This window comes from Macaca mulatta, chromosome 8 (assembly GCF_049350105.2).
Source record: "Macaca mulatta isolate MMU2019108-1 chromosome 8, T2T-MMU8v2.0, whole genome shotgun sequence".
NCBI lineage: Eukaryota > Metazoa > Chordata > Mammalia > Primates > Cercopithecidae > Macaca > Macaca mulatta.
In genome coordinates, this window is record NC_133413.1 from 109,928,944 (window position 1) to 109,943,133 (window position 14,190).

General features: G+C 37.7%; 1 protein-coding gene across 22 annotated transcripts in view; it reads left to right on the plus strand.

Moving 5' to 3' along the window:
- The window catches only part of VPS13B (vacuolar protein sorting 13 homolog B), an 856,590-nt gene that overhangs the window by 555,275 nt on the left and 287,125 nt on the right, over positions 1-14,190 (plus strand). For all 22 annotated transcript variants that reach the window (XR_013397363.1, XM_077943895.1, XM_077943898.1 and 19 more), the window contains exons 32-33: positions 1,665-1,791; positions 10,779-10,922. Coding sequence is in view for 21 of the 22 variants with exons in the window: in XM_077943895.1 (XP_077800021.1) it covers positions 1,665-1,791; positions 10,779-10,922 (271 nt within the window). In the remaining variant the exon portion in view is untranslated. The remainder of the gene's footprint in view (positions 1-1,664; positions 1,792-10,778; positions 10,923-14,190) is intronic.

A 14,190-nucleotide genomic window follows, 5' to 3' on the forward strand; every position in this document is an offset into this window, starting at 1 on the left:
GAGCACATCAGATGTTACATGTTTCTCACATTGGTCATTTTATGGAATTTGAGCTATTAGGCTATAATTATGGTGTCTCTCAGGATCTCAGTCCTTCCTCTGTAGTCACAGATTTTAATACTTCCTCCTGTTACTCTCTACTCGCCAGATCTCTTAATTCTTTAAAATTGACTTTCTTGAAATCCAATACTTACGTGTCATAGAACCAGATGATCCAATTTGCTTTTTTGGCAGACACCATATAGAACTCTGCTCATTGCAAGTTTAACAAAAGACCAGAGTACTCTCTGGACTACTCTGATAAAAAGAAAAAATGGTGTAGAAAGACTTGAATTTTAACCAGGCTTTTTCATGAGATAATTTATGCCAATTCTCTGATTTCAACTTTATCAGTTTATGATATAAGGGACTAATAAGGGCATATGTAAAAGGAATATTAAGTTAATAGCTTGAAGCAAAATTTGAGGTATAGCTTGCTAACAAAACATAAATGTATATTAGTTGATAAAATAAAAAGTAAGCATATACATAGTGGACTTGAAGATCTGTACCAGCCCACTTTTGCTTTCTCAATAATGTTTTCCAATTTCATCTTTTACCATGTACTTCCTTTGAAATTATTAATAATTTTAAATGTCAGATAAAAATATTCTGCTAAATAACTGATCAAAGCTGGGAATATATAAAGAAGAACTAAAATAGAGGCCAAAAGCTGTTTTGGTGTCAACTTGCCCTCCAGGTCCAATTCTGGAACCTTTGCTCTCATTGTGTAGCCTTAGCCCAGTACTTGAACTTCATTTCCTTACAGATAATAATGGGACTATTAACAGTCCCTACTTCACATACAGGATTGTTTTCAGGAAGCATTTAATATCTCACACAAAAACCTTAAGAACTGGGCATGGTGACTCAACATTTGTAAACCCAGCACTTTGAGGGTCCTAGGCAGGAGAATTGTTTGAGCCTAGGAGTTCAAGACCAGCCTGGGCAACATGAGGAGACTCTGTCTCTACAAAAAACAAAAATAAATTAGCCAGGCGTGGTGGTACATTCCTGTGGTCCCAGCTACTCAGGAGGCCAAGGTGGGAGAATCACTTGAGCCCAGGAGATTGAGGCTAAAGTGAGCCATGATCGCACCACTGCACTCCAGCCTATGTGACAGAGCAAGACCTTGTCTTAAAAAAAAATGAATTAATATTGTTCTTAGACCTTAAAAAGAAAAGAATTAAAAGATTAAAAGGATATGGTCATGACCCTAATGAGGTCAGAAAGACAGCAGTTATCAAATAGAAGGTCAGATATTAAAAATAGGAAATTAAAAATTATTCTAAACAATAGTAAGATTGTTGGTAACAAAAGTGATATGAAACTATTTGCAAGAACAAGAAGTAAACATTTAAAAATTAATTTGTTAAAAAGCTCTGGGATGATACTAATATGAAATTGCTTAATTACATCTGAATTTCTCAAGATGTTATCATCTTCTACAAATCTTATGGAATTGAAGTTAAGAAATGATGACTGTAAAATATGCAAATAGGCACTCTCAAAATAATAATGTAATTTTGCCATACATGTCTGTAGTACAAAGACTTGGACAAATTTAATGAAAATTATCTTTGAAAAAAGTGAAATGACTAATAATCTTTCACTCTATCTTTTAGCATACGGCGGCATCAAGAAAGGAGAGCAATTTTGACTCCCATTTTGACAGATTTTTCTGTCCGAATAACTGGAGCACCGGCTATCATTTTCACCAAAATCATTTCTCCAGAAAATCTGCATACTGAGGTTAGAACATAATTTTGATTTTATTTTAGTTTGAAAAATGGAATTGCTCCTCTTTGTATGTTAGGGATTGCCACAGTTTCAGCCCATAGGACTTCAAATTAGCTGATTAATAATAATGGCTCTTATCATAGCTAACATTTATGGATTTTGTAGTACTCTTCAGTTATTGCTTTCCTTATAATAACTCATTTAATCCTCATAATAATCTTATTTGTTATTCCTGGTATCCCTATTTTTTAGATGACAAAACTGAGGCATAGAGAAGCTAACCAAGCTACCCAGATTTTCACAAATAGTAAGCAGCAGAGCAGGATGTGAAACCACCTGGTCCGACTCCATCCTCTACACTCCTAAGTACTACAGCCTCTTTTTAGTGAAAATAACAATAATACTGACAGATAATCAGATTACCTTACATAGTGAGTTCTACATAGATTATTTAGTCTTCACAACATTCTTATGAATTAGATACTACTAGTGTACATATTTTAAAGATGAGGAAACTGAGGTGAAAACAGATTAAGTAACATACCCAACATTAATTGGTGGATCCAGGTTTCAATTCTGATCACTATGACTTATTACCTCCAACTCCATAGAATAGAAATGTATTAATAGGGGAGGTTCCAAGGTGGCCGAATGGGAACAGCTCCAAGCTACAGCTCCCAGCGTCAATGACACAAGACGGGTGATTTCTGCATTTCCAACTGAGGTACCAGGTTCATCTCCCTGGGGCGTGTTGGACAGTGGGTGCAGGACAGTGGGTGCAGCCCTCGGAGTGAGAGCTAAAGGAGAGCGAGGCATCACCTCACCCAGGAAGCGCAAGGGTTAAGGGAATTCCCTTTCCTAGCCAAGGGAAACCATGACACACAGCACCTGGAAAATTGGGTCACACCTGCCCTAATACTGTGCTTTTCCAAGGATCTTAGCAAACGGCAACCCAGGAGATTATGTCCCACACCTGACTCAGAGGGTCCCGCACCCATGGGGCCTTCCTCATTGCTAGCACAGCAGTCAGATCTAACTGCAAGGCAATAGCAAGTCTGGGGGAGGGGCGCCCGCCATCGCTGAGGCATGAGTAGGTAAACAAAATGGCTGAGAAGGTCGAACTGGGTGGAGCCCACCTCAGCTCAAGGAGGCCTGCGTGCCGCTGTAGACTCCACCTCTGGGGACAGGGCATAGCCAAACAAAAGGCAGCAGAAACCTCTGCAGATTTAAATGTCCCTGTCTGACAGCTTTGAAGAGACCAGTGATTCTCCCAGCACGGAGTTTGAGATCTGCAAATGGACAGACTGCCTCTGGAAGTGGGTCCCTGACCCCCGAGTAGCCTAACTGGGAGGCACCCCCAATAGGGGCAGACTGACACCTCACGGCAAGGTACCCCTCTGAGACAAAGCTTCCAGAGGAATGATCAGGCAGCAACATTTGCTGTTCAGCAATATTCACTCTTCTGCAGCCTCCACTGTTCATACTGGGCAAACAGGGTCTGGAGTGGACCTTGAGCAAACTCCAACAGACCTGCACCTGAGGGTCCTGACTGTTAGAAAGAAAATTAATGAAAAGAAAGGACATCCACACCAAAACCCCATCTGTACATCACCATCGTCAAAAACCAAAGGTAGATAAAACCACAAGATACGGAAAAAACAGAGCAGAAAAGCTGAAAACTCTAAAAATCAGAACACCTCTCCCCCTCCAAAGGAACACAGCTCCTCACCAGCCACAGAACAAAGCTGGATGGAGAATGACTTTGAGGAGTAGTGAGAAGGCTTCAGACGATCAAACTTCTCCGAGCTAAAGAAGGAAGTTCGAACCCATCGCAAAGAAGCTGAAAATGTTGAAAAAGATTAGACAAATGGATAACTAGAATAACCAATGTAGACAAGTCCTTAAGTGACCCGATAGAGCAGAAAACCATGGCATGAGAACTACGTGACTACGTGTATGCTTCTTTTGAGAAACGTCTGTCCGTGTCTTTGGCCCACTTTTTAATGGGGTTATCTTGTAAATTTGGTTAAGTTCCTTATAGATTCTGGATATTAGACCTTTGTCAGATGGTTAATTTGCAAAATTTTTCTCCCATGTTGTAGACTGTCTATTCATTCTGATGATAGTTTCTTTGGCTGTGCAGAAGCTCCTTAGTTTAATTAGATCCCATTTGTCAATTTTTGCTTTTGTTGCAGTTACTTTTGGCATCCTCGTCATGAAATCTTTGCCCATGCCAATGTCCTGAATGGTATTGCCTAGATTTTCTTCTAGGGTGTTTATAGTTTGGGGTTTTACATTTTAGTCTCTAATCCATCTTGAGTTAACTTCTGCATATGGTGTAAGGAAGGGGTACAGTTTCAATTTTCTGCATACAGCTAGCAAGCACTCCCAGCACCATTTATTAGAGAGTCCTTTCTATATTGCTTGTTGTTGTCAAGTTTGTCAAAGATCCGATGGTTGTAGGTGTGCAGTCTCATTTCTCAGTTCTCTATTCTGTTTCATGGGTCTATGTGTTTGTTTTTATACCAGTACCATGTTGTTTTGGATACTGTAGCCTTATAGTATAGTTTGAAGTCTGGTAGTATGATGCCTCCAGCTTTGTTCTTTTCGCTTACAATTATCATGGCTATTCAGGCTCCTTTTTGGTTCCATTTGAATTTTAAAATAGTTTTTTTCTAACAAACAGAAAGGAATAGCATCAGTATCAACAAAAAGGACAACCATACCAAAACCCCATCTGTCGGTCACCAGCATCAAAGACGAAAGTTAGAAAAAACCACAAAGATGGGGAAAAAACAGGGCAGAAAAGCTGAAAATTCTAAAACACAGAGCGCCTCTTCTACTCCAAAGGATCACAGTTCTTTGGCAGCAATGGAACAAAGCAGGACGGAGAATGACTTTAACAAGGTGACAGAAGTAGGCTTCAGAAAATCGGTAATAAAAACTTCTCTGAGGTAAAAGGAGGATGTTCGAACCCATTGTGAGGAAGCTAAAAACCTTGAAAAACGATTAGATGAATGGCTAACTAGAATAAACAGTGGAGAGAAGACCTTAAATGACCTGATGGAGCTGAAAACCATGGCATGAGAACTACATGACACATGCACAAGCTTCAGTAGCAGATTCAATCAGGTGGAAGAAAGCGTATCAGTGATTGAAGGTCTAATTAATGAAATGAAGTGAGAAGAGAAGTTTAGAGAAAAAAGAGAAAAGAACAAAGCCTCCAAGAAACATGGGACTATGTGAACAGACCAAATTTACGTATGACTGGTGTACCTGAAAGTGACCAGGAGAATGGAACCTTGCTGGAAAACACTCTGCAGGATATTATCCAGGAGAACTTCCTCAACCTAGCAAGGCAGGCCAACATTCAAATTCAGGAAATACAGAGAACACCACAAAGATACTCCTTGAGAAGAGCAACTCCCAGACACATAATTGTCAGATTCACTAAAGTTGAAATGAGGGAAAAATGTTAAGGGCAGCCAGAGAGAAAGGTTGGGTTATCCACAAAGGGAAGCCCATCAGACTAACAGCAGATCTCTCGGCAGGAACTCTACAAGCCAGAAGAGAGTGGGGGCCGATATTCAACATTCTTAAGGAAAAGAATTTTCAACCCAGAATTTCATATCCAGTCAAACTAAATTTTAAGAAACTCAATCAAAACCGCTCAACTACATGGAAACTGAACAACCTGCTCCTGAATGATTACTGGGTATATAACGAAATGAAGGCAGAAATAAAGATGTTCTTTGAAACCAATGACAACAAAGATACAACATACCAAAATCTCTGGGACACATACAAAGCATTGTGTAGAGGGAAATTTATAACAATAAATGCCCACAAGAGAAAGCAGGAAAGATCTAAAATTGACACCCTAAAATCACAATTGAAAGAACTAGAGAAGCAAGAGCAAACAAATCTGAAAGCTAGCAAAAGACAAGAAACTAAGATCAGAGCAGAACTGAAGGAGAGACACAAAAAAAGCCTTCAAAAAATCAATGAATCTAGGAGCTGGTTTTTGAAAAGATCAACAAAATTGATAGACAGCTAGCAAGATTAGTAAAGAAGAAAAGAGAGAAGAATCAAATATACGCAATAAAAAATGATAAAAGGAATATCACCATCGACCCCACAGAAATATAACCTACCGTCAGAGAATACTACAAACACCTCTGTGCAAATAAACTAGAAAGTCTAGAAGAAATGGATAAATTTCTGGACACATGCATTCTCCCAAGACTAAACCAGGAAGAAGTTGAATCCCTGAATAGACCAATAGGCTCTGAAATTGAGGCAGTAATTAATAGCCCACCAACCAAAAGAAGTCCAGGACCAGATGGATTCACAGCCGAGTTCCACCAGAGGTACGAGGAGGAGCTGGTACCATTCCTTCTGAAACTGTTCCAATCAATACGAAAAGAGGGAATCCTCCCTAACTCATGTTATAAGGCCAACATTATCCTGATACCAAAGCCTGGCAGAGACATAACAAAAAAAAGAGAATATTAGATCAATATCCCTGATGAACCTGGATGCGAAAATCCTCAAATACTGGCAAACCAAATCCAGCAGCACATCAAAAAGCTTATCCACCATGATCAAGTGGGCTTCATCCCTGGGATGCAAGGCTGGTCCAACATATGCAAATCAATAAACATAATCCAGCATATAAACAAAACCAAATACAAAAACCACATGATTATCTCAATAGATGCAGAAAAGGCCTTCGACAAAATTCAACAGCCCTTCATGCTAAAAACTGTCAATAAATTCAGTATTGATGAAACGTATCTCAAAATAATAAGAGCTATTTATGACAAACCCAGAGCCAATATCATACTTAATGGGCAAAAACTGGAAGCGTTCCCTTTGAAAACTGGCACAAGAGAGGGATTCCCTCTCTCACCATACCTATTCAACATAGTGTTGGAAGTTCTGGCCAGGGCAGTCAGGCAGGAGAAAGAAATAAAGGGTATTCAATTAGGAAAAGAGGAAGTCAAATTGTCCCGTTTGCAGATGACAGGATTGTATATTTAGAAAACCCCATCATCTCAGCCCAAAATCTCCTTAAGCTGATAAGCAACTTCAGCAAAGTCTCAGGATACAAAATCAATGTGCAAAAATCACAAACATTCTTATACACCAATAACAGACAAACAGAGAGCCAAATCATGAGTAAACTCACATTCACAATTGCTTCAAAGAGAATAAAATACCTAGGAATCCAACATATAAGGGATGTGAAGGACCTCTTCAAAGAGAAGTACAAACCACTGGTCAATGAAACAAAAGAGGACACAAACAAATGAAAGGACTTTCCATGCTCATGGGTAGGAAGAATCAACAGCATGAAAATGTCCATACTGCCCAAAGTAATTTATAGATTCAATGCCATCCCCATTAAGCTACCAATGACTTAGTCCACAGAATTGGAAGAAAAACTACTTTAAAGTTCATATGGAACCAAAAAAGAGCCCACATTGCCAAGGGAATTCTAAGAAAAAAGAACAAAGCTGGAGGCATCACACTACCTGATTTCAAACTATACTACAAGGCTACAGTAACCAAAACAGCATGCTACTGGTATCAAAACAGAGAGATAGACCAATGGAACAGAATAGAGCCCTCAAAAATAACACCACACATCTACAACCATCTGATCTTTGACAAACCTGACAAAAACAAGAAATGGGGAAAGGATTCCCTATTTAATAAATGGTGTTGGGAAAACTGCCTAGCCACATGTAGAAAGCTGAAACTGGATCCCTTCCTTAATCCTTATCCAAAAATTAAATCAAGATGGATTAGAGACTTAAATGTTAGACCTAAAACTATCAAAACCCTAGAAGAAAACCTAGGCAATACCATTCAGGACATAGGCATGGGCAAGGACTTCATGTCTAAAACACCAAAAGCAATGGCACAACAAGCCAACATTGACAAATGGGATCTAAGTAAACTAAAGAGTTTCTGCACAGCAAAAGAAACTACCATCAGAGTGAACAGGCAACCTACAGAATGGGAGAAAATTTTTGCAATCTATTCATCTGACAAAGGGCTAATATCCAAAACCTACAAAGAGCTCAAACCAATTTAGCTCTTCGTAGAAAGAAAGAACAAACAACCCCATCAAAAAGTGGGAAAAGGATATGAACAGACACTTCTCAAAAGAAGACATTTATGCAGCCAACAGACACATGAAAAAATGCTCATCAGCACTGGTCATCAGAGAAATGCAAATCAAAACCACAGTGAGATACCATCTCACGCCAGTTAGAATGGCGATTATTAGAAAGTCAGGAAACAATGGGTGCTGGAGAGGATGTGGAGAAATAGGAACGCTTTTACACTGTGGGTGGGACTGTAAACTAGTTCAACCATTGTGGAAGACAGTATGGCAATTCCTCAAGGATCTAGAACTAGAAATACCATTTGACCCAGCAATCCCATTACTGGGTATACACCCAAAGGATTATAAATCATGCTGCTATAAAGACACATGCACACGTATGTTTATTGCGGCACTATTCACAATAGCAAAGACTTGGAACCAACCCAAATGTCCATCAATGACAGACTGGAATAAGAAAATGTGGCACATATACACCATGAAATACTATGCAGCCATAAAAAAGGATGAGTTCATGTCCTTTGTAGGGACATGGAAGAAGCTGGAAATCATCATTCTCAGCAATCAGTCACAAGGACAGAAAACCAAACACCTCATGTTCTCACTCATAGGTGGGAATTAAACAGTGAGAACACTTGGACACAGGAAGGGGAACATCACACACCGGGGTCTGTCGTGGGGTGGGGGGAGTAGGGAGGGATAGCATTAGGAAATATACCTAATGTAAATGATGAGTTAATGGGTGCAGCACACCAGCATGGCACATGTATACATATGTAACAAACCTGCATGTTGTGCACGTGGACCCTATAACTTAAAGTATGATAAAAAAAATTTTTTTAAAAATGAAAAAAAAGAAATGTAATAATAATCTTATTCATTATAACTAAAGCAATTCTTCGTAGAACTTTTTATGCTAAACACAATATAAACTTTTTGCTCATTCACAGAATTGTAAGTCAGTTATTATAAAATGTTTGGAAAATTTAGATATATAATACTAATTTTTTGTATATCCACAAAAGGGGTATAAAGATTAAATAAATCTACTAATATCTTATAGCTGCTTAGTAACACTGTTGGTTTAGAATACATGAAACTCCTTATGACATGCCCTTGTTCATACCAATGCTGCTATGAAAATACGAATTAAGACTCACATATTGAAATCACATTTAAGAAATGCTTCTATTTCCTGTGTGTATTTGACTCACAAAAATGGGATATCATAATCCTTTTAAATTATTAAGATTTTTTTCCTCCAAAAATATTCTTTACTTGGATTCCCAAATGCTTGTCATTGAATTCAGAAACAAAGATAAGAATATATCCAAGTGTTGATGAAATATCATCCTATCTTAATTAAGTCATCTTCAAAGTCATTTAAAGGCATGATTTGAAGGCATTACTAGAAACTTCCTCATTCCCAGGTGAAAGAGGCAGGAAGCTAAAGGTCAGGAAACCTAGTTCTAGGCCAAACTCAGCTTTATACTAAAGGTTATCCTCCTAAGTCATTCGTTTAAATTCTTTGTTCCAACAGTTTTCTTATGCATACCTTAGTTGCCTCATATATAGCAACTCTTGTTGCCCTCTAGATTGTTATAAGGTTCAAACCGATCAATAGAAAAAATAATTATAAGAGGAATCTGAAAAGCTGTAAGTTCTATAAAAATGAAAATTATCCTTGTTTTTATGTTATTAGCTGCTGATTCTACCAATTGCATTGATACTATTTAACCTCCTAGTGTAAGATCAATTTTTTGCAAGTTTTCACAGGATGTATGCCACCAATAGAGCCAAGATATTTTTGGTACAAATTTTTATGCTCTTGGGTAATGTTATGGCGACTATTTTTTTAAAATCCTGAATTGGTATACTTTTTTCCCTTTTTGTCAATACTTGAGGAATAGAACAAGAATTCTAACTAGAGTGAATTAATACAGAGAACTTGTAGAGGAAAATGTTATTTAACCAAAAAATAAAAAATAAAAAATAATTGTTTCAGACATGCTGTTCTTTATAGCTTTATTAAAAGCTGCTCTAAGCTGACGCATTTGCATTTGGACTAGTCATAGTCTCCTTATTAAGTGAAGCTACTGAATTAGTTTTTTGTTTTGTTCTGTTTTCCTTGTCTGAAGTTTTCCAGTGATAAATGTTCAAGTGCCTCGGTTTTGCAGAACAGCACCAATTAAGTTATGGACATCTACCCAATGCTGCCAAGATTTTAGCAGTTTAAAGAAGTGAAATAAATTAGTCTAGCTATCTTCAACACTCTGTTTTTTTATAAATCATTTAGAGTATGTCCTTTGGAGAATATTCATACTGTGGCTCTTAGCAATTATAATTGCCTGCCTACAATTGTCTGTTTACATCTGTCTGCCCAACTAGATTATAACCTCCTCAAGAGCAGGTTGCTGTTCAAGGCCAACATTATTCTTTGTGATATTCCTAGGACTCTACTGTGGTACCTAGTACTTAGGGGATTCTTAGTAAATATTTGTTTGTTTGAATTCGTGAACAAGATTATGCTACACAAATACATTGTTGCTACATATTGAAAACAATAATAATAGTTTGAGGTATGGAAAAGTCAAATAGGTATGAAAAGGTGAAGACTTCTTATTGTTAGTTGTGTATATCTAGCACAAATCCCAACACACAGCAGGCCCTCATAAATATGAAATTTATCTATTAAATTCTGTCCAAGTGACTGTGCTCACCATTTTTGCTCTTCACCTTAATGTATGAACTTGAGTCCTAGGAAACGTCACCAAAGTAGTGAAGGTCAAATAAGTAAGAATGATAAATTATCATCTGAAAGCTATCATGTTTCTTTATCTGCATTCTACCTGTTTTGCTTCAGGAGATTTTAGTGTGTGGCCATTCCTTAGAAGTGAATATAACCACAAACCTGGACTTCTTCCTAAGTGTGGCTCAAGTTCAACTCTTACATCAGTTAATAGTAGCAAATATGACTGGACTGGAACCATCAAACAAGGCTGCAGAGGTAACTGTTACCTGATTTTGATCAGGCTTACTGCACTTGTTCCAACTTTACATTCACTGCAGGAAAACTGTAATTAAGCTGACTGCTTTCTGCTTAATTATTCTGTATTTAACTTTATTCAAAATATAGTCATAAATCATTTTGGATTGTTATTCTTGATTTTAGAAATTTGTTTGGTCTCTATTCCTCTTATTTATCATGTACCTTTGCAAAATTGCTGTGGACTGACCTCAGAGGAACCTCTGTTATATACATAATTTTATTGCCCTGCTGAAATTATAAAGTATGATGTGAGAATCCTGGTATAGCTTTCATTTACTCGGATACATTACAGTAATAAGGCCTCTTTTGGAAGTGAACTTTCTAAGAGTACTATGGGAATATCTTCAATAAATAACTTGTAAAGCATTCGTTTCCCATGCTCAGTGGGAAATGAATGGACACAATCATAAAAATTGAATGCCTGCCTAGAATTTTAATTTTGATCCGGTGTTCGTTGGAAGCCTGTATTGTAACCACAAAGTGTGTCAGCAAGAAACAAAGAAAGCTATTTGTTAGATTCTTCTCAAGATATATTTTCTTCGCATTTTGTTTCCACATTTCTCTAACATTCTGCACTTAGAATAAATATTTTGTAAATACTCAGGTGAACAAACTGTTTATATATGAAAAAGATGTTGCTTTTATTTTTGTCATGAGTTGTAAAGAAGGCTTTAAGTTCTGTTTAGTAAGAAGGTAGGAAATGAAGAGGAATTTAGGTCTTTCAACTGCGACATTATTCTTTCAGTCTTCTTTATTTAAAAAAAATTTTTTTTAAATGATAAATCTTTTATCTTTTGTAAATGGAGATTTTCTAATGTAATCATCCTTTACTAGCCATGATATCTATTTATTCACTATCTATTGTAAAAGGACTTTAGAACTACATATTCTCCACAATATTAACTTTTTAAATATACATGAGGGAATCCATAAAAATGTAATTATATGACATCAAAATAAGCAAATTAAAAAATACTTCCCCATGCATTTTCGATGAGGCCTCTGAAGCACGTTGAGTTGGATAAAAGTAAATTACATTCCTATATTATTTGTGCTAATTTTGTGAATGTCTCCTATCAAAGAAATCTAACTCTCAGATCACTGATTGTTTTAGGAATTCGTATAACTTAGCAAATTGGTTATTAACTATTTACATACTTTTAATGCCTCATAAGGGGATCAATTTCAGTAAATAAAGGGATACTGGGAGTTACTGACTATCCCTCCCTGAATGTTGAATCATTACTGGCAGTTCCATAAACTGGATAGGCATTGTTTTCCTCTGCTTTAAAAAGGTATCTATGGCTGTGCGTTTCTCCTTAGAGATCATGTTACAAGTACAGATGACATGAATGTTTTTAAATGGTTAAAATGGTAAATTTTATGTTATGTATATATATCACAATTAAAAATACAGGCTATATAATTAGAAAGGACTGTTTGGACTTTTTCCCAACCCTGGTGGGACATATCTGTAAAAAGTTCAGTATTTTAGAAAAGACCTACAGTGCACTGGAAGAATATGATTCAATTTTTGAATTATTCGCAGAACTCATATTTGATAGTCTATGAATATAAAGATATTTTAGTTACATAGAATACTCTGTAATAAGTCAAGGGTATATTTTGAAAGGGCTGGTTGACTGCCTTTAGTGTGGTTTCACAACCACACTACCACAAAATTTTTTTTTTTTTTTTTGAGACAGAGTCCTGCATTGTTGCCTGGGCTGGAGTGCAGTGGTACAATCTCAGCTCACTGTAACCTCCACCTCCCAGGTTCAAATGATACTCCTGCCTCAGCCTCCCAAGTAGCTGGGATTATACGTGCCTGCTACCACGCCCAGCTAATTTTTTTGTATTTTTAGTAGAGACAGGGTTCTACCATGTTGGCCAGCCTGGTCTCCAACTTGTGACCTCATAATCCACCCTCCTCGGCCTCCCAAAGTACTGGGATTACAGGCATAAGCCACCGTGCCTGGCCTTTCTTTCTTTTTTTTTTTTTTGACACGGAGTCTCACTCTGTTGCCCAGGCTGGAGTGCCATCTTGGCTCACTGCAACCTCTACCTCCAGGGTTCAAGCGATTCTCCTGCCTCAGAGTTCCAAGTAGCTGGGATTACAGGCGCGTGTCACCATACCCAACTAATTTTTGTATTTTTAGTAGAGACGTGATTTCACAATGTTGGCCAGGTTTGTCTTGAACTCCCGACCTCAGGTGATCTGGCCCCCTCGGCTCCCAAAGTGCTGAGATTACAGGCGTGAGCTACTGTGCGCAGCCAACAATTTTTTTAAAAATTCTTTTTGAAAAGAAAAATAGGAAAATTAAACCTGGCTAACTTATTGGGAAAATGGAGGAAGATACATATGTTAGTACATATAATATAATCCTGACATTATAAATAAATACTATTGCATAGGAATTATGCATTAATAATGAGAATCCCATTTATCAGGTTTTCTAGAAGGCACCCTGTGAATTGTAGACCAGTAAATGTCAAATATGTTCTAAATCCACCATCTGATACTATATTGATACAATATACTTCTATAAGAAGAAATTATGTATATTTGATGTTACACATGTTTTTTTTTATTTTCCTTTCTTTTCTTTTTTTTTTTTTTTTTTTTTTGTTTAGTAAAGATGGGGTTTCACCATATTGCCCAGGCTGGTCTTGAACTCCTGGCCTCAAGGGATCCATCTGCCTTGGCTTCCCAAACTGCTGGGATTACAGGCGTGAGCCACCACACCTGGCCTAATATAGTATGTTTTTTGAAGGTGTTAATGTTTTCAGACAACCTTTTGCAATATTTATTTGAAAGATTAATTTTGGCTGGGAGCATAGTGGCTCACACCTGTAAGCCCAACACTGGGAGGCTGAGGTGGGTGGATTGCTTGAGCCCAGGAGTTCACGATCAGCCTGGGCAGCATCGTGAGACCCCCATCTCTACAAAAAAAAAAATTAAAAATTAGTTGCTTGTGGTAGTGTGTGCCTGTAGTCCCAGCTACTCGGGAGGCTGAGGTGGGAGGATCACTTGAGCCCCAGAGGTCGAGGGTGAAGTGAGCTGTGGTGGTGCCACTCCACTCCAGCATGGGTGACAGAGCAAGAGACCCTGTCTCAAAAAAAAAAAATAAAAGGAAGATTAAACATTATTCAAGAATAATCAAGAATAATATCACTTGGGAGGCCAAGGTGCGGGCAGATCGTTTGAGCATAGGAGTTCAAGACC